At 45.7% G+C, this 27,002-nt stretch overlaps 1 protein-coding gene across 1 annotated transcript; it reads right to left on the reverse strand.

Moving 5' to 3' along the window:
- Window positions 1-5,754: 5,754 nt before the first annotated feature.
- Window positions 5,755-24,992, reverse strand: RGS10 (regulator of G protein signaling 10). The gene is made up of 5 exons (XM_057379253.1): window positions 24,895-24,992; window positions 19,176-19,294; window positions 17,759-17,845; window positions 11,817-11,960; window positions 5,755-9,022 (listed from the first exon to the last, which is right to left on the reverse strand). The coding sequence occupies exons 1-5, from the start codon at window positions 24,941-24,943 to the stop codon at window positions 8,876-8,878; spliced, it is 546 nt and encodes a 181-aa protein (XP_057235236.1). The 5' UTR covers window positions 24,944-24,992; the 3' UTR covers window positions 5,755-8,875.
- Window positions 24,993-27,002: the final 2,010 nt, after the last annotated feature.

Genomic DNA, 27,002 nt, shown 5'->3' on the forward strand with positions numbered 1-27,002 from the left:
TGTCCCCCTGGCAGTGGAGCCTTCCCACCCTCACAGGGAACAATTCCTTCCCAATATCCCATCCATCCCTGCCCTCTGGCAGTGTGACCCCATTCCCTGTGTCCTGTCCCTCCATCCCTTGTCCCCAGTCCCTCTCCAGCTCTCCTGGAGCCCCTTTAGGCCCTGGAAGAGGCYCTGAGCTCTCCCTGGAGGTTTCTCTTCTTGATCCACCCCAATTCTCGCAGCCTTTCCTCACAGCAAAGATGACCCAGCCCCTGACCATGGGATGGTCACCACGGGATGGTCACCTTGGGATGGTCACCAAGGGATGGTCACCTTGGGATGGTCACCACGGGATGGTCACCACGGGATGGTCACCATGGGATGGTCACCACGGGATGGTCACCATGGGATGGTCACCATGGGATGGTCACCTTGGGATGGTCACCTTGACCATCTCCTCCAGCCCCACCCCAACAGGTCCCTGTCCACCGTGTGCTGAGGACACCAGAGCTCCATCCAGCCCCAGGGAGAGGAGGACACAGCAAAACATTTCCTCAGGCTGCAGCTGCAGTTTTAGGGGCTGTTTAAGCCTCTGAAAATCCCATCATCCATGTCATGGTGGAGATTKTATCTCTGGCTTCTGTCAGCTCAAACAGGCATCTAAAACAGGTCCCCAAAAAGCAAATCTATTAATGGTGTTAATCCAATGAACCTRCAGCAGATGCAAAAGCTGTCACCTGATTAAATCACTGTTAARTTAGTGCTGTTATCTGTAGAAATAAAAAATGGGGTTGCAGCCTTGGTGGAACTTGTGTGACGCTCACCACACCGTGAGCTGTGATTTTCCCTTTTTCAGCTCAGCAACAATTACTTCTTTCTCATCACTGTCTTTCTTCCTGTGTTGAAAATTGGTGATTTTTTACAAGGCATTTAGGAGGGTTTGTGGTCCAGAGGTGCAACCATCCCTGCCCACTGTGTTTATAAACTTTAAAGGAGAATATGAAGAAGGGGAAAGAAAGCAATAATCCTGGTGTGGGTTATGCCTGTGCAGAATGGAAAGGTGAAGGAGCAGGGTGGAGAACACAAAGAGCAAAGAGAGGGTGGGTGTGGTGTCTGCACATCCTCTGGGAGATGGTGTTTCATTCTGCTGCAGTCCAGATGCTCCAAAATCTCCTGTCCTGGGGAGCCAAGATGTGCCTTGAGGGAAAATGCTGCTTAAATGGAGATTGCTGCCACAAAAATGAAATGAAAGTCGTCAGGACATACCCATGTTGTGATTTTGGAGATGTTAGTTCCCACTGGCAAATTAAGAAAGAGCTGTAAGGTAAATTATGGTTTTGAGGGTGCAGCCATCACTCATTTCACACAGGACCCAAACTGAGACTCAGCTGAGCGCAGCCTTTTCCTTTGTTCTATGTCACTTTGGTTGCTGCTATGCCTTTCTCCATTTCATTCAGCACACCATGAAGACCTTTTGGTATATAAACTGATTTTCTCCTTCCTTTTTCTGTGCAGTTTGAGAGCTCTGTTGGGCCRTGAGTCATGTACACAAGGACAGCTGATCCTGAACACCACAATCCTGAACAGAATCCACTTTTGGCAGCTTTCCCCTTCCACCCCCTTCCAACCAGTCACATCTCTGGGCATCCCTCTTTGAAAATGCTGAGCCCTGAAAAGTCTCAGCACTTCCCAGTTCTGGTTTGGTTTTTTTTTCTAACTCGTGGCTTCTCTTCTGAAGCGTGGGGCAAAAGTGAAAGAAGAAGGAAAAAAGACTGATTCAGGTTTTGGCAGCTCTCCCCTCAAAGAAGAATACTCCCTGCCTGCACATCAAAGGGAATTTTTAGCCAACCAGAGYAAAGAGTCAAAACAACAAACACAAACAATTACCACCAAAAAAACTGCAGCACTCAGTGTTTTTTTTCTGACTGCTGCTACTGGCTCAGGGAGAGGCTGGTCCGTTGCCTAATCTTGAGCTCAGAAAAAGACAGAACATCTTTAAGTTTRCAGGGCTATTGGCCCAGCTACAGAGGATAGGATTTCCCCCAAGCCTTTGCCCCAGGCTTGATGATGACTCCAAAAACAACAATTCGCCTTGAGGTTGGAAATTTTGCCTCAGAGAGATCTTGTTCGTGCTCTGTAAATGATACACAAATATTCATCTGTGGGGATGGAAAATGCTTAAAAGCTCCATAAGKCAGTGAATGAGACCAATCCCGGGATGGAAATAATTTCCTTAATTCCTTGCAGAGCTGCTGTTGCTCTCAGCCATCTGTTGGCTGGGAAGTCACTGATAATCCACGGAGCAGCCTGGGCRATGAAACCTTCCGAGAGCAGAGATCACAAAGAGTTCACTCATTGCTCTGCAGTGGAAAAGGAAGTGGGTGGGGGAAAGGAATGAAAGGATGAAACACACAGCTCGTACCCTCCTGGCTTCAGGATAAAAGCTTTGCTCTAAAAAAAAAAAAAAAAAAAAAAAAAAAAAAAAAAACAAAAAAAAAAAAAAAAAACACAACCCTGGTAATCCCATACTTCCTTGATGAGAAACGGTGTCCAAGATGCGCAGTCAGAGGAGCCCAGAGGAGCAGCAGAGTTCTGTGAGCCCAATTATCTTCATTATGTGCTAGATTGTCATTTCAGTCCCACAGGTCTTCCCTGGTCCTGGGGATTTTCCAAGCAGCCTGGTCAGGATGTTGAGAACAGTTTTTGACAGTGGCTAACTGAACACTGCAAGAAAAGCAGCAGAGATGCCTTTCCCACCCATTCAGGGAATGAATTTGCACCAAAACTCTGCCCTGAGGTCTCACCGTGTCCCGTGGTTCCCAGACTCAGTGCTGCCTTTTGCCCTTCATGTTTCAGGATTTCATGTTGTTCATATTTGTTTCAGAACTCTTTGCAGACTAAGAGGGGCATGAGCTTCTCCTCTGTGCACTTCAGGAATGCAAAAAGAACATGTTTATATCGTGTGTAGTGCAGACGTGAAAAATATGTCTAAACCTAGCATTCACACTGTGGAAAATTAGGAAATGAGTAAATACAAAACAGGAACTAAGAAAAATTTGTGTTCAGCCGCTCCTCAGGACTGCAGCTTGAAAAAGAAAGGTTTCAACTTACCTCCAAGCCAGTGCATTTGATTGTAACTCTGGGAGAGCCTGAAATTGTTAGCATAACTTGTTCAAATATTTCAGGTTCCTGCCTTGTCTTAGTCATGACATGGAAAACCACTTGAAATCTGTCTATTCAAGTGTCTCACCAGCTGAGATAGKCCTGATGAAAACCACATTTATGAGYRCTGGTACAGCCTGAGCTCAGCCCTGCCTGCTGAATTGCAGCCCTGGCATGTGGCCGTGTCCAGAACCCACTGACCACCACGATCCCCCTGGGCTGAGRGGTCTGGCCAGGCAGCACCAGGGATTCCTTGGGGAAAATGTGCACTGAGGAGCTGCCATGCACCAGTAAGGGGACAAACTGACARGTTCTGCTTGAAATTTGTATGGCAGAATAAAGGAAAAAGCCCCCRTGTCAGGACACCCCACTGAGGGCAGCTCCAATGTTTGCCCAAGATATGGAACAGGGGATAATCCCCAATCCCAGCCCTGACCCTACAGCTCTGCTTTTCTCAGCCAGCCCTTCCTGCTGGGAAATTTGTGCAAGAATTTGTGCAGAATTTTGTGCAAAGTGAATCAAGAGCCYGAGAGTAACACTGGGTTGAATTTAGGATCCGTGACCTCTGGAAAGGCTGGAGCAATAGGAGAGAGGGGCAGGAACACGGGCAGAGCAGCCATCCCCAGGTTCAGCAGTGCTGGTCACTGCTTCTGCAGGACATGTCCTGTTTTTGGGTGATGCTGACAGCACAGCAGCCATCCCCAGGCTCAGTGTGATGGTCACTGTTTCTGCAGGACATGTCCTGTTTTGGGGTGATGCTGATGGGCACAGCAGCCATCCCCAAGCTCAGTGTGCTGGTCACTGCTTCTGCAGGACGTGTCCTGTCTTTGGGTGATGCTGACAGCACAGCAGCCATCCCCAGGCTCAGCAGTGATGGTCTGTGCTTCTGTAAGACATGTCCTGTCTTTGGGTGATGCTGACAGCACAGTTTGGGTGATGCTGACAGCACAGCAGCCATCCCCAGGCTCAGTGTGATGGTCACTGTTTCTGCAGGACATGTCCTGTTTTGGGGTGATGCTGATGGGCACAGCAGCCATCCCCAAGCTCAGTGTGCTGGTCACTGCTTCTGCAGGACGTGTCCTGTCTTTGGGTGATGCTGACAGCACAGCAGCCATCCCCAGGCTCAGCAGTGATGGTCTGTGCTTCTGTAAGACATGTCCTGTCTTTGGGTGATGCTGACAGCACAGCAGCCATCCCCAGACTTTGCAGTGATGGTCACTGCTTCTGCAGGACATGTCCTGTCTTTGGGTGATGCTGGCAGCACAGCACAGGCAGGAGCAGCGAGGGAAGGGACACCTCCGGCCTTTTCCTGCACTTTGGTACCACCAAGCACGGTCAGGAGCTCGGGAGCGCTATCTGCTGTAGAATACCAGCTTTCCAAGCAGTTTTCTTATGCACAGGGATGCCCCGGGTTTTGCCCAGAGCAGCAGCAAGTGACGAACTCTGCACTGACGAACAGAGCCCTTTCAGCGCAGCGCTGTGACCGAGCTGCATTTATTGCTGACAGAAAGGTCGCCAAACTCATCGCATTTGAGGAAGCAGCAACTGCSACCTTTCCCTCTTAGGATTCTTACTCCAAACCCCAAATCCCTCGGCGTTATTCTGCCCAGAGCCAGGAGAGGGTGCTGCTAAATCTGGCGATGTTCCATTGGAGCCACCACTCCGCCTTTCCCCGCTCCTCCCCGCCCCAAAACCCCTCGGAACGGGGCTCTTTTTTAACTCCTGGATCCGAAGGATCTGCAGGCTGAGCGGTCGGGATGTAACAATCCTGGTGAGAAGCATCTTTAATTCCAGCCGGATTGGAACGGGCAGGATTGCGGCTGCCGAGCATCCGTGTGGATAAAGGATGCTCCAGGGCTCGCTCGGAACCGCGGCTTTGCCAAAAACCCTGGGACGGGAGCTGTGCTGGGTACAGAACAAGAGGAACGGCCTCTGGCACAGGAAAACCATCGCTGTCATGTAAACAGGGCTCCTGCTTTGTTAGGGGAGGCATTCGGCAAAACCGGGGGGGTTTGTAAGACTGGCTGCCCTGTTTATAACCCTTTTCATCCCAAAACAATCAATAAAGGGAGAATACACCACTCTGCAGCTTTGAACCCATATTGGAATGATATGGATTCTCTCTGCATCACAGAGATTAGTTTTTAACCCAGGTGCAAATGCTACCCACTTAAAATAAGTCTGAACTTTCAGTATCAAACCAAGCACAATCCAAACCTTTGTCCAAACACAATCATTAAATTTTTTTTCTCTCCCTCCCTCTGATTTTTCAAACCTTCCTCCTCCACACCAATGGGCTGCCAAGTGCAATGGAAGAAACGCAACAGGAACAGAAGAAATGAGAGATGGAGCAGGTACGAGAAGCATCTTCTGCTGTTCAAGTGAATTTCTGCAATTTGGTCAAACCACAGCCCCATCAGAAGTGAGCCCCACTGTGCCACCCCTTCTTCCCAGAAAAAGAATAAAAACAACATAATGGGACAGACTGTAAAGTGTGTCAACAAGGACTGAGAGCAGAAAATGGGGTAACTGTGGGACACGAAGCAATTTCGACTCAAACTGTGCTCAGAACATGAAAGACCTGTCAGCACACAGATTTGGTKYATSTGTAGRATATTTTTATTTTTTAGCTGAGAAACACAAAATAGGGTAGAGTTTAAGGCATGCAGTCAGGCATGGGAGTTCTCTTGCTTGTTCTGTGTGCTCATGCCCTCGGTGTGAGCTCTGTGAGAGGAGCAGATCCTATCTTTAATCTCTACACTGATCCACTCTGGGGTTTGATGCAATGCTCACAGCTTTTCCTGTAATGCAGGATTTACTCACAGGGAAACCCTTCTTCTTCTGTTTTGGGATTTGTTCTGTGCCACGTGGAGCAAGTGTCACCTATTTCCAGAAATAAGTTTGTGATAACACCAACTTTCCCCACATATCCATGTGTTGTTATTGCAGACATTTCCTTGCATGGTTTTAATTTGGTTGCACTTTTACTGCAAAATACAGATAATCTAATGAATAGAAAAAACATCTTTGCTTTCTGCACCTTGCAAGTTTACTTGGTGTCCTAAAAAAAAAAAAAAAAAAACCAACCCAGACACCACAAAGACAACAGCCCAAACAACTTTTTACCTCTGAGGTAAAAGTGCAACCCCAAGGTCCAAAATTTTGTGGGTTAGGGTACATTAGATTAGAAACATAATAGGTATTGAAATAAATATCATAGGCATTGAGATGCTGCTAAAAAATACATTTCCATTTGGGTAACTTYTGTCTTTTTTGTGGCRGTGTAAAGCACCTTTGTGTCTACTSGTRTGGGGCATTTGCTCTTGATAAACAAAGACAGTACCTGATAGGGAACATATTGCCAAAGAAAATTTTGTTTACAAGCAGCTACAARCTTATTTTCTCTCTTTAATGCCCTACCTTTGTCCATACGGCTCCTGGTTTCATTTTTTATTATCACTGTTTTAAAACATGATAATCATAGACTCTTGTCCCTCTCTCGTGCATTTTTAAAATCAATATGATTAAAAATGAATCTACTGTGCATCCATGTGATGAATGTGGTAAGAGCTCGTTCTGCATTTTTCCCATGAACGTCCCCATGCTGATTTTTTCAATATCACCAAGACTTCTGCAGCAAGCACTGGGGGAAAAAAAAAAACAAATCCCAAGGCCTAAACTGGTTAAGCTGCCCATTCCCAAGGGCTTCAATGCTATCAGAAGTTCTGTCCTCTGCTGTGGCAGGCATTAAGAGTTTGCTATTACAGTGGATTTTCAAAAGAAGTAATCCTGAGATTACGATTTGTTGGCAAGTCCAGAACTGGATGGTCCCATTTCCTTGGCCCCATCAGAAAAAAAAAAAWAATAAAAAAAGATTCATGCACATGTTTAGTTCATTCTTATTCAGTAAAACATTGAGATACAGCTTAAGCAGGAGGTCAAATACCACTGAAAGTGCCTGAAGTAATAKGACTTCACCATTAAATCTTCCAAGAGCATAAAAAGAGCTTTAACTCAGTGCATAAGAATTACACCTTACAACATGCATGTGGAGGCACTGACCTCTTCTCTGATTTCCTAAAAATGAACAGGGCACGGAGCTCTGGGGGAAGAACCACAACTTCCATCCCCACTTTTACACCTAATGAGGAAAAAGCCCAAGGAAACAATTTTCTTTACACAATGCCTGCAAGAGTGGCTCAGAGTTAAAGGAAATCATCAAGTCTACAAGTGAGTTTGCATTCTCAAAATTGCAAACTAGACTAAGATTTTAAACATTGATAGTGACAGCAATGTATGAAACATATCTGGCCTTTCTGACAAAAAAAAAAAAAAAAGTACAAAATGTTCAAAAGCTAACTGTGCATTTAGATTAGCCAGCACATAAACAAAAGTTCAAGAAAAGCAGTGCAAAAAATGGAAGAGTAAATAATGAGTGGGAAACAGCCAGACTACAGCTGCAAAGCTTGTAAATAGAGCRAGGAACTAAATACACTTTCCCAGCTTAAACTGCAGTTTAGTAAGGCTGCAGTGAATTCATCAAAAAATATATGAACACACGAAAAACTGTGGGCCAAAAATGTGCTTTGMAGGGCTGACACATTCCCAGGACGATGTGGAAAGTTCACTGGGAGCACCTTCCTTTACCAGCCTGACATTTTATCTCTGACTGAGATAAAATGAAATAAATTCCCCTTCCTGTCAAGATGTGAGAATGGCTAAACCCCCAAACCAACTCCCTGTTCCACTGCAGCTCTCCAAAGTCGCAATGAGGAAACCCTGAAATACTTCTGAGGGGCAAACAAAGCTCAGCAGGGAAAAAAATGAGTAAAACAAAACCAGATTTGGTTTTTTGGTCCTTTGCCAAAGCACTGCTGCTGCACAGGGCAGGATTGTTCAGGAAACCTGGGAGGGATCAGATGTTTCCTGATAGCAGCATCTGATGTCACCCTGACAGGAGGGAGCTTTGCTCAGATCAGTGTGCCCTGAGTGGGATATTTTGGGATATTTGCTGTCACTTTTCCTAAAGGCAGTCAGGAGCTCTTCAGAGATTCTGTCTCTTTTCAAGCTTTTGTTCCCAAGGGAACAGAGGTTATCCCATCCTCTCAAGGAGGTGATTGATTGTCTACTGCAAAATTTTGAAAAAGGGGGAAATTAAGRAGATGCAAAAATGAAAATCGTGACCAGGGAAGTGTTTTGGTTCAGTAATAAAGGCAAAGCAAAACAGATCACCCTGAAAGAACAAAATTACACAGGAAGGAATTGGATTCTACTGAGCTGAACCCTGAAAAATGCTGTCCCTTTATGATTAAATTTGCTATGAATGACTCACCCACGAGCTAATGAGAAATGTTCTCCTCAGTAGCTTCTCCCAGCAGTTCAGGATGTAAAAGCTAGTCACAAATAAAAATTACAAGGCAAAAATAAAAACCCAACCACGCTGTCTCCCATTCCTCACAAAAGAAAATACAAGAACTGAAAGCATTTTAACTTGTGAAMTATGGAAGGCAATTCATGCTGTGGAGGAATACCTCAGCCTTTTGGCTAGGAAACAGTCCTGGTTAATAGCTATCATGCAAAAACAATTAGTCATTCRAGCAATTAAGAAGGTAAGTATCTCCTAAAAAGGTTTTGAGCTTTCCAAGCCCTAAATGCAACTGCTATAAACCTAGATTGTTCCTGAGTGTAATTTCCTTGTTGTATTGCCTCTCCTGAAGAGATCCAGGGTGTCTCATGTGTTGTAAATTCTTGATGCTCTTTTGGCTGCAGTCTGAGCCTCTGCTGAGTTCTCCTCTTGCTCCTCACTCTTCTTGTGGTTTAGGAATATGTCTGACTTSAGGAAGCGGCTGTAGCTGTCGTATTTCATGAGRTTGAATATCTGGGAAGAGGTGRRGGAAAAGAACACAAAACAAATGACMRAAGGAAAATGAGATTTTACACGAGAAGGACGCATTAACTCAAATCTGCTTTTGCTCTGTTTGTACTGGAGCATTACTGCAGAGCAAGACATTAGAAAATATATTTCCAGCTCTCCAAGGGGCTGTGCGTGGCAAATATTGTAGGTTTCATGGTAAGAATGTCCACATTAATTTAAGAATCAGATTATAGTTTTGACAACAACCAGTTTTGCACACCTAACACTGCAGGAGAAAAAAATAAAAGCTACAACTCTTTTGCAGCTATCTGAATACAAGTGGTTGGGAGAGAAACCTGGAATCTGTTCAGGTGTCAAGGTCAGGACTGTATTTTGCTTGGTCTTGAAACAGAGGGGAAGGGAAAAAAAGTAAACTTCAAAACTATAATTGAGGCAAAACCAAAGCMAGCATCACCCTCAATCTGTTATTTCACTGGTGGAGCCTCTCTGAGTCATCCTTCAGGGCTGATTCAATTTTATGATACTCAACCGAATTTCCAAGACAAATCTCTGGATTCTGACCTGCAGATGTGGCCAATTCATGATGGATAACTCATCTTTACCCTCACAGGCCTCACTTGTAAATGATAGAGCAACCAGGTAAATCTTTGTTAGCAGGAAAAAAAAGTCTCAAACTGCTTTTTCATTCCATTTCACCCTCGAGGAACCTGGACAGACACAGGCAAACATCCAGAACTTGACTGTTCTTGTCCGTGCATTTGCTGAAGTAGCTCCCTTACAAGTAAATTACATGGTGGATTTTACTAACCACTATTTGTTTACATATTTAAATACTTAAGTAATGTTAAAAACAGTGGAACTACTCTTTTTTTTTCCCAAGAATTTCTCTTGTTTGGAATATTAAAAAAAAAAAATCCCAGCACTCACTCTGTGTAGACCCTGATCCACGCAAACTCAAATTATACCTCATGGCACTGGCTAAATGAAACATAATTAAATTTATCCAACCAGCTCAAGGGAAAACAATTGCAAGGAAGACATTTCCTGTTAAAACMTCTTGTCAGCACTGAGAACTTAGACCCCTCTTGTCCCTGGTATCACTKAAAGCATCTCCCAGAGAGAAAGAGCACTGAAGATCAAAATCTTCTGCAGTCTGGGCAGCCAAATGCAGAGCAGAGCTGAAAATCACGTGCCAGAGCAAAGCCCTCTGTTCCCCCTCCCTCCCTACTCTCCTTTTCTTTGTGGGGCAGGAAGATTGACCCCACAAATGTTTTGAAACACGTGGAATTCTGTGAACCCTCTAACATGGCTGCATTCAGCACAAACAAATATCTTGGGTGCAGTTAAGGTCACCCCATGAGCCCCAGGCCCCACCAGCATCCCCAGTTCAACCAGGAGCTCTCTGCAGAATTAAAGTTCTTGTTACCAGCACAGTCTGGCTTTCCAGCTCTGCTTTTTTCTCCTTCAGACACAGGGTGCCAGCAGTGGTTAACCCTGCTCTTCAGAGAACAAATTACCCCACTCTTCGTAACTTTATAAGGATTGAAAACTGGAGAGGATTGTAACTCTTCTGAACCATTATCTAACAGCAATAAACAGTAGCTTCAAGCACTGCACTCTTACAGTGACCCATAAATGCTCTGCATTTGTTTCTAAAAGCTCACAGAATTTCTTCTCACACCAGTGGGATTCCTCTGCCACAGTCCAGCACATTTCCAGCTCAGGTGTTATTAATCCTTGGCTCTCCATGTGTGTGCCGTTTGTAAAACTGCAAATATTTTAASTCCAACATTCTCTCCAGCTTCACTCTTGCAGTCACCCACCCTGAACTGTAGTGCTTTCATCTGTCAGAATATTTCTTTCCCTTCCCCCAAGTCAGAAGTTTTTCCACRAAAAACTCTTTCTCTTCACAGGGAAATCGAGTTTCAGATATTTCCMCTGCTAATATCTCAGAGCCTGACTGAAAAACAGCAGAGCCTTTGCTCCTCAGACCCCTCCAACTGCCCAGCTAATGTATCCAATTCCTGATTGAAATGGGCTGAAAACTCTATTTAAATCACTGTGACATCTCTCCACAAAAGGAAAGAGCCAAGTGGAAAATACAGGTAGTCCTGAGGATGGCACAGGAATTAAAAATAGAACTGCAAGTGCTGGAAAGCTGCAGATAAGAATGACTCACTTCATAACTTATGCTTTGAAATCAGCTAAATATCAAGAAAATCTACCACCCAAAGACATGCCTGCAAGATTTTGAATTTCTACCAGACCTCCCAAGTTCTTTAGGGAAAAGGCAAAGCAGAGACCAAACTCCTCTAAGTCTTGCACATTASAGAAGAGGAGGATTTTTCAGAAAATTGTGTTATACTCATATCAATACAAATACCAAAGCAAAGCAAAATGAAGAATCYTGAGCTCTCAAGGAAACCAGTGGCAACTACAGAAACAAACATCAGCAATGACTCAGAACGAGTGAATACACAGGAAAACGAAGGCACTGAGCTCGCCAGGGTGATTCTCCAGCTGCCCACGCAGGAACCCAGCAGAAAACTCCATMCAGTTTTCCTGGGAAGTCCTGAAGTGAAATTAGAATGATTTCATTGAGTCTCTTAGCTAATTGGTCATAATTAGAGAGGGCCAAAAGCCTGGAATATCCCAGAGCAGCTGCATTAATATCCCTGACATGGAAGCAGCTCAGCTCYGTGCCCACATGTTCAATCCATGCCATGGCAAGAGAGCAGGGTTCATTAAAACCAGACAAAAATGAAAGAAATTGTGTTTTTGAAATAAATAACTTTACCTGGTCCTGGAGCTTCTGAAACATGAGAGGGTGAGGTGTCTCCAGGATGGTCTCACTCAGACGGGACTGCCCTTCCACGTTGACTTGGGAAGAAGCTTTACTGGACAGGAAGGTCATGTAGATTTCTTTAGCTTTCTCTTGCATCTGCAAAAGGACATATTTATTTAAAGAATTATTCTTTGCATCAGGTAATGTTTTGTTGGAGACTGCTCTAGGTCACTMCTTGAGGCTCATGTCCCAAAACGAAAGCATTACAAAATTACAAAAAATAAATGTGACAAATACACATAGATCAGCCTGTTTGTGTATATTCATTTATAATATGTGCATATTCATTTATAATGGAAGAGAAATACCTCTGCAGGCCAAAATCTACACTGGTATTAGTGAAAGACACCAGTATGGAGCAGATTGTGATGTTTGTATCACAGAAGCCAGAGAAAAACTGCTCAGAATCATCAAATAGATCTTGTCTTCACTATTTAGAAGACTCTTTTTCCTAACAGATCATCAGTATGGGCAAGAAACCATGGAGGAAAAAAAAACCTGGGAACGTACTGCAAGGGAAAACTGAGCAAAGTTAGTGTATAACCCACGTTCCTGTCAGATAACAYTGTCACACCACATTCTTTGTTTTAACCATTGCCTCAGAGCAGCTCACCTACAGCACTGAATGATTAAAGAAACCACCAGCAGCTTGGCTAATTGATAAAGATAAGATCCTCAAGAGCCCCTGAGAGCGGATAAATAAGGGTGGGACCTGCACAAAGATGTTTTTTGGCATTTGTCCTGATTTCTGCTCGGCAGAGCAGTGACAGTGATGACATCTTGAGCCCACCAGCATCTTTAAGCTCCAAAGCAATGGGTGGCCCCCATYCCCTGAAATGCAGTGCAAGCTCCCCTCAACCAGAAAGCTGAATGAGAAAAGCAGAGAGGGAGAAGAGACCCAAGCCAGGCAAGAAACAAGCCCTGCTGCTGCAATCTGAGCTCTGCATGCTGAACAGCAGCCCCAGGCCATCCCAAATCCTGTGAACTTCCAAAGAGCAGCCACAGCTCCAGACCAGCTCCAGGGCTGGGCCTTTGATGGGAAGGGGCTTGAAGAAGGAAGTGTTTAAACCCTTGCCCATGAAGGAGTCTCAGAATTACTTCCATGCTTTACAGCTGAGATGMATTTACATTTTGGGATCATTGGCAGAAAAGCTGCATGTGTTAGACATTCAGGAGGCCTGAAGAGCTGCCTCTCTCACTGCTGAAGGGGACACCCATTCTCCAGGATTCCTTTTTAAAGCTCATTATTCAGCTGGTGGGTAGAGCATTACGTGTCAGGTGCATTAGGTCACAAWGAATTGTTTTTTAACAATTTCTAACTATTCCAGTCTCACAGCTCAGGGAGGGCTGGGTCAGCCACTCCTGCTCKAAATGAGCAATTAATGCAGTGGATCAGAGATGTGGCTGCTACAAGTGGCAGAGTTAATGTCCTAATGCAGGCACAGCAAAGGGGCCTTCTGCTATCATTGCATGAGCAATTGTGCTGCCACTCCCACCTAAATGGCTTTAGAACCTGCTCTCCAATTCCCACCACACTTCAAAAAGGGGCAAAGACTGAAAAAAAAAAAAAGTGAAAAAAAATTACCCTCGTACTGAGTCAGTGAGAAAACTGCAAGAGAAAAAAAAAGGGAGAGGAAAAGCAGCACACACACCGAAGGAAAAGCTGCAGTAAGTGCTCAAAAGTTATCTGCTGTGCTTGAACAGCCAGGATGCCCTTTCTGCTGGCTGACCAGGGCAGATGTGGAGCAGCTTGGCCAAGGACACAGGAGAAACCTGGGCACTGCAGAGAGAGGGCAGAGGAAGGCTGGAGAGGAAACAAAACTGGAAGTAGCTGTGAGGAAGTTTCAAGAGCATGGAGGGGAACAAGGGGACTGTGTGGGAGGCTGGTGAAACAGGGAGCCTCTTTGGATTCTGTGGGGAAGARTAACAAAGAAAGGAAGTGAAAGAGCAGTGGCAGGGGCAGGAGGCCATTGGAGAGACACAGGGGAGCTGGCTTTACGGCAGAGGAGAAATTTGGAAATGCACGGCTGAACCTTACAGGTTCTGCTGCAAATAGAACTGTTCTGCCGTGCTTCAGCAGCTGATTAACTGCAGCTTGTAATTTGCTTTAAAAAGAAAGCACAGCTGAGGCTGCCAGTGCGCTCATACACCCCCAAGTGTCACTCAGCAGAGCCAGGTTCAGGTGGAGGAGGCTGAGATTGTCCCTGTGCAGGCACTGCCATTCTCTGCTCTGCATCAGCCTCAAACTGGGGACTCAGCTCTGAAACTGAAACAGCTCCTGAACCGGGATCTCATTCCCAGGTGGTCACAAAAGGATTTCTGGCTCTCCTCAGCTCTGTCTGTGCACTGTCCCAGCGCCTGAGCCCCGTTCCCATTTGGAATCTCTGTCTACAGCACTGTCCCTCCCCACCTCAGTGGGTGCAATTTTCCTTCCCACTTCCTCTGCTGAGCTCACACTCAGCTCTGCAGCCCGTGTGGCTCCCAAATGAGGTGCCTGTGAGCCCCAGATGCTCCTCAGGCTGCCAGCAGCTCTGCAGAATTCCCCAGCCCTTCCAACACGGGAAGCGACAGAACAAACCCCTGAACGCACGGGACTGTGTTCTGGAATCATTCCCTACAAAACTCCAACGTGGATATTTTGGTGGGTTTTAGGAATAGATGAAAATACTCGCCGTTGCTGGAAGTGCTTATTACAATCTGTAATTTGTTTTTAAGGCTCAGCTGCAAGAGGAGAAACATTTAAACTCTGGGAAGCAGCATGACTGACACGTTGTTTACTTCATTAACAGTCACAAATGCAACAACATATGACTAACTCCARCAAAATATTTAAAGTTAAATTTTATTCACTCATCCCCACCACTCCCATTTCAATAATTAAGCACATGCCCTAACACGAGGGCCACATGGGTGGCACCAGAGCTCACTCTATGAGTGGACTTGACCTAATTGCTTTCTTAATCTTCACTAAACGTTAAAATTCAATTTTAACTTCAGTTTTAAAAGGAATMTCTGTGGGTTTTGTTGTTGYTTTTAAACAGASATGTGTCTTGAGCTGAGAAGTTTGAACTTTCCTGCTGCAAGGAGCTGGGCTGAACCCAGCCCACCCAAACCTGCCTGGTCCAGCGATGCTGTTTGCTCGCTGCCTCGCTCTGCAGAGGCCAAAAAACCTCCCCCAAATCATCCACCCTGATGGAACAGCAGCCTGGACAAACCAAACACTGCCCCAGGCTGGCACAGCRAGGACAGCCATCAACACCCCTGGCACGATGGTGCTTCCCCCACTGCTCACATGGTGCCTTTGGGCGAGTTTGAACTGAGCCCCAAGCCAGCACTCTGGTGTCAAATAATGAAAAGTCGATTTTATCCTTTAAAAATAGGGTGGGGGAGGGGAAATCCCATTCATAGAATCATGGCATGGTTTGGGTTTGAAATTCCATAAAAGGTCACCTAGTTCCAGCTGCCTGCAGGGACAGGGGACATCATCAGCCAGGTCAGACTGGTTTTGAGTGGGTCCAGGGACAGGGCATCAACCACTTCTCTGGGAAAGCTGTTGCAGTTTCACCATCCCACAGTAAAGAATGCCTTCCTTATATCTAATCTAACCCTGTGTTAGTTTGAAGCCATTCCCTGTGKCCTGTCCCTCCATCCCTTGTCCYCAGCCCATCTCCAGCTCTCCTGGAGTCCCTTCAGGCTCTGAGCTCTCCCTGGAGCCTTCCCTTCCCTTCCCCAGGCTGAACACCCCCAGCTCTCCAGCCTGGCTCCAGAGYRGAGCTGCTTCAGCCCTTGCAGCATCTCTGTGGCCCCCCTGGCCTCTCTCCAACCCAGATTAAATTGATATCAGCTTCATCTGACAAACAGCCCAGTGCCTATTCCCCTTTCTGTCTGGGAAAACAGCTTTAAAGAGAAGCAAATTACAAAACAACTAAAAGACTGTATTTGGCATACTCTGCTCACAAAAGGGATTTCTGCAAGAGCCACTTTCAGAAGAAAAACCCACGCTTCACGCTATCATAAACACTGGAAAGATTTCTATTTTTAGTGCTTTTCCCAGCTTTGTAAATGATCTAAACAAAGCCACCCATAAGCAGTAGCTACAAAGATTTACTGTAAGGCTGTGTCATCCTAAAGCACATTTATCCAGCCAGTTTTAATAATTTGGGCAGCACCAGGCTGAATAATTAACCTAAATAGAACCCAGTTAAGTCTCTGTCCCTTCATTTGGCAATTCACTGAAGGATTCTCTAAGCTCCTATCCCTGCACATCACTTTACCATTTTCTGTATGGCATCCTAAATTARGAATCTTAAATCAGCTAAAAATATGGAAATTGTTTAGCAAGGGGAAAATATGATTATTATCCCACTGAAAGCGTGGGACTTTAGAGAAAAGTCGACTGACTGGTTGTTCTTTCCTCAAGACTTTTTGCATTTGTGGACCTTAATGAAGGAGGGAAGCAGCTGAATACACAAAGCTAAAACTGCTAAATGTTACAAAGTTCACAGTCAAAATGAACATTTCCCTCTACTTGCAAAAAAATGGTATTGTTGTATTTTCATGGATTTTTCAGTACCAAAGAAATAGTTACCACTAAACCCGGCAGATTGTTTGGAGGGGAATGTTTTTTTCAGTGCAATACACAGGATATTTACAAAAAACAGGCTCCCCTCCCCAAAATACATTTTTTTGGAAAAACAGGGAATATTTAGTTTTTGTTGAAAATCTGCTGAGGAGCTGTTTCAGCTGACGATCTCTGACTGATCTTAAGGAATCCTGCAGTCAGGACACAGCCCCTTACACCTGCACTGCATCACCCMCCTGATTCCTATTCCTTGGCATTTCTGATGTTCCTGCAAGCACATATAATCTCATTTGGAAGAGGTTTAAGGGGTGTTTTACCCCTCTCATCTCCTCATGGTCCTAAAATGTGCCCTTTGGCAACAAGAGCTGTGCTTAGGTAAAAAGCAGAAAGATGGGATTTCAAAAAATAAAAAAAAAAAAGGGGAGTTTTAGGAGTCTGACTCTCAAGGACAGTGATGCTCACTTAGAGTTTTGAAATTACTTAATTTCATGCTCATAGAATCCTCCTCTTAAAGGGCAGGTAAATTTGAAATTTCTCAAGAAAACAACAAAACAAACACCAAAACTTTTTCAGAAACAAGCAAAATAAGCATGGTACATATTTTAGGCCTGCTTTTGTGGGCTTCAAAATCTAAAGGTGAAAGTGGATCCTGTTTTCCTGATGGATCCAAATGTAAACCAAGATCCAAGCAGTGGAAAAAAAAAAATACTGGAGGTGGATGGTTGCAAAATTTTCCAACAGAATATTTCCGACTAGAAAGATTGAGCTGTCATGAAAATGAAAATGCTTTGCAGGTATACATCAATTTGGATAAATATTTAAACAAAAGAGTTCAAACAGAYCCCTTTTGTTTTGTAACTTGTAATTTGATAAGGCAAAATGTTTCATTTTGGCGCTGTAAAATACTTTTGTTTGTGCCATCTGTTATTTTTATGTCCCACTAAAATATCACAGTGGTGTAAATTTCCATGGAATAGCTGCTATGCTTAAAAGAATTTCTGAATGAAATATGTTTATATTTGCAAACAAGATGATGCAACATCACTGCATGAATAAAACTTCTGCTACTCCCAAGCAACWACAAAAAGTTCAGTTTTCAAAACATGGGAAACTTGACAATTTCAGCACTTTGTTTTGATCTGAAATAGAACTGGCTTTGTTTCCAAACAATTCCATCACTGTGATTTTAGTGCAATTTCTTCAAATACATTTATTTGCATTTCCAAAAAGCACGTTATGCRACAGAGATGTTTTAGCTCCAGCTCTGCCACATAAACTTTGTCGACAAGTAAAATTTATTCAGAAAACATACCTGCTTTTTCCCCTGTGTTTTCTTAAATTCTTCACATGCTAGCCAGAACAAAACGTTTTCTTCACTGAATTCTTTCTTTAAAAATTCCTAGGAAAGAGAAAAACAAACACAAAAATGTTAGGATCCAATTTCTCAGCTGCTTTCCCCTCTTCCTGGAATAGCTGTTAGAACTAGAAGCTGCCTAAAATTAAACTTTACCACTGAATTTGTGCATCTGCACCACTGATATTTAACTCTGATAATATTCACTTTGAAAGCACATTCCAGAGGATGGTGGGCTRTATCTAATCTCAGACCACACCAGTAAATAACAGGAATAGTTKCTGCAGTCTCCCTTCAATAACTCGAGCATTTTTACAGCCACTGCTCAAAGAGAAATCCAAAAATATAGGAATTCATTGCCAGGTGAGTATAATGAACTATTTTTTCATGAGAGTCACAGATCATTTGGGATTCTCATGCAGAATCTCTGACTTTCGTAATGAGTAAAATTTCAACAAATAAAATTGTTTCTAAACATGATCATCAGTGGCAGTAAATTCACTTAAGCAAGCTGAAGCACAAGATGTAGCTGTGTTCTCTGCAGCATTTAAACACAGAACATTCCTCCAAAAGYGAGGCATGCTTTAAAAGGGGAAAAATGTACATTAAATTTATTTATGAAACATAATGACTGAAACTTTTAYAGCTCTGAGATCATCGGTTTTCTCTTTCAAGTGTTAGAAAATAGAGACGAAGTAATTAAATAGCACCAAGATTACTTGGGTATTTTTAAGAATTCAWAATCAGTGTTCTGTTAATTCTCTTTTCTGGCAGGAACCAGTCTGGCAGGAACCCACTGGATCAGGTTATCAGTATGGCATGGCAAAAGCACTTTCAGGTAGGCAGCTCCTATTCTTTATTCCTATATCTAATATGGCAAGAAGGCCTCAAAACACCAACTCACCACCCTCACCTAATTAAACTTCAAGCCATTTTGAGCTGCACCAGCCCACACTTTGTAGTAAACTGAAAGGGAATATTTTCAGTAGAGCTGCTAAACACAGAGCAAGAGCCCCAGAGTGATCAGATTGCTCCTGGTAACTCTGCTTAAGGACAGAGTGTGAGAACCCAGAACCCGCGACCTCGGTGACAAATCACGCCTGGCAGGAGGGAGCAGAGCTCAAGGACTGCAGCTCATCCAGCAGGAACTTGTAAATCCTCCCAAGAGAGGAGAGATCCCGTTGGGAAGATGCAGCCACAAGTCCTGGACGTGCCTTTTGAGCTCAGAGGACAAGAGGTGTCCCCTGAGAAACTCAGCCCAGAGGGATGTGCACCTCTGCTCATCCCTGCCACAGCTGCACCCTTCATGCTGAGGCTCATCCTGCTTTAAAATCTGTGGATTTTTTAATGTAAAATCCATATTTAATATAGCCACCCTAAAGCGTTKCACTCCCTCGGGGTCCTCGAGGAGGCTCTCCAGTGACGTTGCCCATTTTGAGGTTCCTTTCAAGGCCTGGTGGCTGCTGCTTGGGTGGCCCTCGCTGTCATTTATCTCTGGGAGAAAAAAAAAAAAAAAGAATTGATAAAAAACCAGCATCTTTAGAAATGACAAATATCAGTCACACGRGTGCCTCCCCCATTTCCCCCCTTGATTTCAGATGCTCTCTTTAGAGGAAACACCAWAAAACTGAAAATAAACACACACAGACACACTTGAATTCTGCTTTGCCTGTAAGGAGGCAAAAATTCTTCACAACCACATAACTCCTCATGTGAGGAGACTTTGACACTGTTTTATAGCAGTTTCAGCACCTCTTGCCTGTGGAACACAATGACCACAGCCCCTATTTTGCTCTGGCATTGTTGGCTTCTCTAAAGYGACTCCTGGTCAGTCACACACATGTGAAATTTATTTTTAAGAGGAGAATCATCACAGGAGGCTGGAGGTTGGGTAAAAGCAGAGAGAGAAAGAAAAATAATGCTTTGTTTAGCAGGAGAACCAGTCCAAGAGATGAACTCAGTCAGACAGGAGGAAAGACACCCAGCAGAAAAGCCTCACTCCAAGTGAACAAGRTTTTGGGCAAGAAGAGGATTTTACTGTTTGTTTCCAAGCCCACTTAAATTCTCCTTTTACAAGGTGTACTGCACATCYAATCTGCCAGCCAGCCTCCTCACAGACAGCAGAGATGGAATACAATTTCCATTTTCTCTATCCCAGGGACAAGTGCATTTCATTCAAGGCGGGTGATGGCAAAAGAAAAAAAAAAAAACCTGTTTGCTGGCTACCCTTAGGAAAACTTATGACTTGGAAAAACTCCAGGAAGGCTATTGCTCMTCTGAAAAACTCTAACACAGAGATGACGTGCTCAGCCTCCTCTCCTCTCACACACAAAATGCCCTGGGAAGGCAGAGGAGGGAAGTCAGAAGGACACGAGCTGCTCTTCAGGTCACTACACACCAGAGAGATGCACAAAACTCTTACTGCAACCAGGAGAGCTTCTATTTATAATTCCTTCATTTCTCCCTGCCAGCTGACTAGAAATCTGGATCTGGCTAACTTTTGCTTAAGCTGTTTTTAAAAACCCTTCTTTCACCTTAAAACTAATCCTCACTAAGTATCTCAAAGAACAATCTATAAATAAAATAAATAAATAAATACAATTTWAAAAAATATAAATAAATATAAATAAATAAATATACACACTAGCAGATGCCCTTTCCAGCTGTAACTGGAAATAATGCCAAGGTTAAAGTCCTACAGAATATTGGTGTGAGAGCAAAACCTCCTGAGCTTTGGTTGGGTAAGTACCTGTGGAGTCTGTTTGTTTTACCAACTGTTCTAAATGAATGAACATCTCTTCTGCCTGGATAGAAGAGGGGGTTTGTATCAAAAACAGTCTGCTAGTTTAAAGGTCAGGAGCCAGAGCCTGAGGATTGTGCCCAAACCACAACTGAGAGCTCACACACGAGCACAGCGAGTTTCCTCTCACTTGGTGCRAAAGGATGTGGTTTTTGATTATCACTTGAAAATTTTATTTTAGAAACCTGACTCGAAGCATTTGGGTGCCTAATCTCAATAAAATCTGTGAGATTTAAGTGGCAATGGCCAAGCATATTGCAGAGGAACACAAAAACCTCTGAGAACTCCAATCTTGTGATGATGACGCTCACSTTGGGGCGGAATGGGAGCTCTGTGTGTGCAGCTGCAGAGCCAGGCCGTTCATTCCCTTATTTAACACATGGTTTAGCACACAACAGAACAGGGTAACATTTTATTTCCARTGTTCCTTTCCCAGCCAAATCTGATGTGGATATTAATGATTACTTTGAAAAGCCTGAGTTTCAATGAGCCAGCGCAGACCCAGGACCCTGAGAACCTAAAAACSAGTTCTGGTGAGCAAAGGATGGAACAAGTGCTTCCACCAGCCCAGGACACACCTGCTGCTCTCCTGCTGCTCTGGCTGATCTCCCATTTTGCTGCTGGCCATTTCTGTCCTCCCTGATCATCATTTTCCCCAGCTTCCTCTCACTTCCAGCCTGCCAAGCACAGCTCAACTCCATCCCTCCATTTGTGTTCTCCCCCATTCCTTCTTGTCACCCTTCAAACCCTGCTCCCCTTTTCCCTGAATTCTCCTCCTAGAAACAAATCTGGCTTTGAAGGATGAGATACACAGCTTGTTCCAAGTGTCCATTCTGGTACAGGACACTGTCACTCTGTTTCCTCACTGAACCAGCTCCCCATATCCTAAAAAGCACCGTGGTACCGAGGTGAGTGTTGTCTGTCCATTGCAACCCTTCCATTTCCCCCTTGCCTCACTTATTCAGGTTGGGATGTCCCCAGAGCAGAGGCTGTGGGATGTTTCAGGTGCTGGGCAGCTCTGGGTGACCCCAGAGGGKCAATCCTCAGCTCCCAGCACTGTCCCTTGTCCCCAAGGCTGGGGACACCAGGATGAGCACCCTGAACCCCCCCTGTTCAATGTTCCTCTGCAACCACCACGAAACATCAGCATTTCCCTTCAGCACAAACATCAACGGGCTGCACACGATGCATGACAGTAGGAAACACCCTGAAATTTTATGGGGATATTAAAACTGCAGGGTATTTTTATTATATCCCATTAAATATGCCATCACCAACACTTGTTCTAAGACAAAAGTGACCCAACTCCCCCCACTCCAGTCAGGATCATAACTTCCCACTCCTCATGCTGGTTTCTTGGAGCAGATTTGATGTGCGATTTCTGCAATTTTTTTAAGAGCTTAAAACACAGGGAAGAGGTTTTCCCTACAAATGACTCCAGAAGCTGATCCCCAAATCCATCTCATTACTAAATTACCTTAAAAATGATACTTTTGCTGAGGTGCAAATTAATKAGGCTGAAACAATTTATTTGAAGAGGCAATGCAGATCCTCCTGGCACATATTTGCCCCTGATACATATAAAAACCTAACTTTCTCCTGTTAAATTCTTCTAGTGACAAAGTTAGGTGATRCACCCTTGGAAACAACAAGCTCGACACCATTGTCTAACAACAACCAAAGCGTGCATACATTTGTATAATCATTTAAATGAGGAAGGCAGACATTTGCTGCTGCTGCTGCTGAAAACTGGGAGATAATTCCCTGCATCAAAAAGGGCATTACAAAATGGCAGTTCCCCCACCAATATTTCTGTAAGAGCAACACACAGAACGTGCATCAGACGACAAACGGGCTGMCTGCATTTCTTGCACTACAGCACATTAATTATGTTATTACACGCTAATTACATTCCAGAGCAGAGCTTGCCTTGTCTTTTACACGGGTTAGGAACCAAGAGGCCGAGAAAGGCAGCAARGCAAACACAGCAGAGCACAGTTGCGAGAGTTTCTGCTGAAGCAAACTTTCCACTGAGTTGGAAATCTCTGCAGAGACACAAGCGCTCGCACGGCGGGCGGAGAGCAGCCAGCTGCTCCTACCAACGCAGCAAATGATTGAGTGCTTCTTTTAACAGCACCATTCTTCAGAGCACTCCCTACTAAGRCAGCACTCTGGAGCGTTATTTTAGAGGGAAATCTCAGAAAAGCCGCCTTCCCCATCACACAAAAGCGCTGCAGCAGCGGGCTGCGGATAAAGGCTCTTTGTGAGCGGCAGAACGGTAAGTGCAGCACTAATAGCATCGCAATTATCAACTGAAAGAGCCATCAAAAATGCCAAATATTTGCATCTTCCAAACAGGAACTTGGACTGGAATCGCAGGAAGAGTCAATACCAGCGATATATACAACTTTGCAGGTCAGAACTCCCACTCCCTGCCCTTGTTTTTGACAAGCACGAATAAAATAACCCTGTGGGAACCCATCAACCGGAGTGATTCAGACACAGCTAATTGARTTAGACACGCTGATCACTCTGCTTTCCAGGGGCTCTGCACTCTACAGCGGTTCCCGAGCTGCTGTCAGTCCCCAGCTGTTGATACCGTGGCCTTTGTGGCCCCAAATCGAGCAGCACCGCTCCACAGCTTTCTCAGAATCCCGCTGAACGCATCCATCCCTTCCAAAACACCCATTCTGCCGACCCTTCCCGCACAGCCCCTGCCAAACAACAGCCACACCAACACTCACGGTGACAAAAGCATCACGCAAACAGCACATTCCTTATCCTGTGTCTAACCATTCATGTGCAACAAGAAAAGCTGCTTCCATTTCTTCGTGAAGAACTTACAGACCGCGCCTCCCCTCATCTACCTGGATCTTAGAGCCGCGAGCCATGAGCCTTTATTATCACTTTAAAGGCACTCTGAATACCTCATCTTGTCCTACAGTCACCAGAATGCCTACCCAGCAACAGTCACCGGCCTGGAGTTAATAAATCCAAGGTATGAAGCAGTGGGAAACTTCATAAGCAAGCAGCTGAAAAGGGAAAATTCCCTTACTCTCCATCTATCCGAGCATCAGCAGATGAATCCTCGCACAACAATTTTTTCCTAGCAGCAGCTGAATTTTAAACCTTTTTGTCCTTCACACGCGTTGCTTATTCAGAGCATGAGCCTCAACATCCTCTTTTGACTGTCTCCAGCAACAGATGGCTACTGGATTCCACTTTTAACTATAAGGAAGGAAACTGAAGGGACGTTCCTCTTTTGTAGCATCTCTGGAAGTGTTTACCAGACATTATCCTTTCAAACACCCCCTCCCCGCCCCCACGACCCAAAAAAAAAAAAAAAAACAAAACAAAAAAAACCCCAAAAAAACCCCCAGAAAACCCAAACAACACTGGACAAAGACTGGCATTTGGCAATTTGGCTTTTCTTAGAAAGACTGCAACTTCTTCCTGCACATCACTATTATTTTCTAGGATTGGAGATTGCAACTGTTGCCCCAAATGTCTCAGCAGTGACAGATATCAGACATCAYCCCCTTGGAACTCGCAGCACGGGGAATGCTCAACACAAAACCACGTTACAGCGCCTGTCCACAGAGGGAACCGCGATCCTACATTATTACTCYTTGGAAACCTCCATTGCAGCTTAAAATGCTCCCTCCAAAGGCAAACTCTTCAAAGTCAATTCGGAGTTGGAACAAGCACGCTCTGATGTCCCGGGCTATCGCCTCGCCTCGGTAACAGCAGCAGGCAGCGATTGACACTCTCTGCCGGGGCAGCAGCCCGAGCACGGCGCGGTTCCCGAACAGAGCGCGGTTCCAGAGCACAGCGCATTTCCCGAGCACAGCGCGGTTCCCGAGCAGAGCGCGGTTCCCGAGCACAGAGCATTTCCCGAGCACAGAGCAGTTCCAGAGCACAGCGCGGTTCCCCAACAGAGCGCGGTTCCCCAACAGAGCGCGGTTCCCGAGCACAGCGCGGTTCCCGAGCACAGCGCGGTTCCCGGGCACAGAGCAGTTCCCGGGCACAGAGCAGTTCCCGGGCAGAGCTCAGCTCCCTTTCCGCACCCAGCGGAAAGCGCCCGGAACGCGCATCCCCCGCGGCCCCGCTGAGAGCGGAGCGGCCGCCGAGCAGCCCCGACCCCGGCTCCGAGCGCCGGCGGGGCCCGGGGAGCGCCGTGAGCTCCGCGCTTCCCCCAGCGGGGCCGCGGGCAGAGCAGCCCAGCCCGGCCCGGCGCTTCCTCGGCGGGAGCGGCCGCGGGCTCGCCCGGGGGTCGCCGCCCCGTCCCCGTTACCTGAGGGCGGCCGCTTCCTGCTGAGGCGGCTCACGGCCCGGTTGAACATCCCGGGCGCCGCTCGGCCCCGCTGCCGAGCCCGAGGGCGGCCGCGCTGCCCCGCCCCGTCCCGCCCCGCCCGCCCGGGGAGCGGCGCCAGCCCCGCACCTGCCCGGCCCCGCCGCCCCGAGCGGCGCAGATTGCACGGAACCCCGGCTACAGGACCTCCCCGCAACGTGGCACTGGGGGGGCTTCACTCCCCCGCAGCCTTCCCCTCCTCAGCCTGAGCCGCGCCGCTGCGGGCCCTTCTCTGTTCCAGCTGTCCCCGCTTTCATTGCCCTGTGATATCCGTGCGCCCCGACCTTGCTCATCCACCCTTGCTCACCCATCGCTGCTCACCCATCCCTGTTCATCCACCCCTGCTCATCCCCCCTTGCTCGACTACCCCTGTTCATCCACCCCTGCTCATCTACCCCTTCTCATCCTTCCCTGTTCATCCACCCTGCTTATCCACCCTTTCTCACCCATCCCTGCTCATCTACCCCTTCTCATACTTCCCTGTTCATCCATCCCGTTCATCCAGCCCTTCTCATCCATCCCTGCTCTAGCTCTCCCCGGCTCAAGCCTCCCGTTCCTCAGTCTGCTCCTGTCACCGTGCTCTTGGGCATGGGACAGCAGCTATCTCCACCTGGCGTTAGCCACCCTGTCTTTGCTGAGCAGGTGCAAGAAGCAAAAACATCTCCCCAAGACTGTCACCTTTGTGAAATTTCGTCCTGTCTCACCAAAACAGACACACCAAGCTTTTTGTGCTAGGGTGAATCCTTTGCTCTTCCAACACTTGGAAGGACAATTATTTCTGAAAAGAAGGGCATAATTCCAATTTTAACGAAGGTACTTTCAGAAGTAAATTTTTACTAAAATATTTGTTCAGAAATCCAGCATGTGAGAAGTTTGTATAATTCTGACAAAGTTGTAAGCCATCAAACAGACAATTACCTCAGCAAAACAGTAGTGGGAGGCAATGGGAGTGTTTAAATCCCACTGGAAACATCACTAATACAACAAAAACTCACAGAAACCACTGCTAGCAGACAARTCAACAGTTGTTTTATTTCCACCCCAGCCAAATCCCATCCTGAACACACAGTAACACATTGCTAAGAAGCTCCGTTCGCACAGGGAACTTGGATGGACTCCCCATCTCACTGAAACTTAGGGATATTTTCCACTCACATGCACAAGGCCAAGGTCTCATTCCTGGGAATTGGTAACACCAGAAGACTGAACACAAGAATCAATYGCATCTGTGCTTCCAAAATAAACAACAGCACAATACCTTCCAGCTGAAGGGATTTGGCCWGCACACCCCTGGACCTCTGCCTTCAGCACCGGGGCCAAAAGCTSTGTGTTAGCTGGTAAAGATTTCTTGGCTTTTGGGGCGGATTAAAAAAATATGGAAGTTTGCTGCTCTGCTGAGGGAACTGCTCAGCAGCTGCATGTGGCGTTTGCAGGCAGATGTGTGAGACAGGCACAACATTTGGGACACAACTGGAAAATGCCGTGCAAGCATCAGAAGAATGCAGCGTAACACCCCAGCAGCAGGGCCCAGGTGGCASAGCTGGGAGAGGCAAAGCACAGGCAGAGGCACATGTGAAAGGAGCAGGGGGGAGAAAACAGCTTGGACATGCACTCCCAGAGCTCCTTTTAGTCATTTCCACCAGTGCCAGGTATTCCAGGCAGTACTTGTACACTGAAACAGTACAGACATYACCAGATTTTATTTTTCTTTCAGAATCAGGTCACAAAGCCCGGTTTCTATTTTAAGTTGTAGGAACTCATACTCCTAGGACAACTACAGCATCTTCAAGCCAGTGTACTGACAATGAGTTACTGGATTCGTTTTAAGACTTAATATCAAGGATTTGGGGATGAGGGAGTACCTCAGAACTGTGGAAATGTTTAGAGGCCAGAGATTGTGCCCACAGTGCCTGTGCCTCGACAAACCCCACAGGGCCCAGCTCTCTAGAAGCCAAGACATTTCCTTTCCCCCCACTGATACAAATGTTTCCAAGATTTCCTGATTGTGACTTTTCCTAGAAAATACTTTTGCAGAGACAGAATCACATGTG

Source organism: Malurus melanocephalus, unplaced genomic scaffold (genome assembly GCF_030028575.1).
Source record: "Malurus melanocephalus ecotype Western Australia unplaced genomic scaffold, MMel_1.1 scaffold_397, whole genome shotgun sequence".
Taxonomy (NCBI): domain Eukaryota; kingdom Metazoa; phylum Chordata; class Aves; order Passeriformes; family Maluridae; genus Malurus; species Malurus melanocephalus.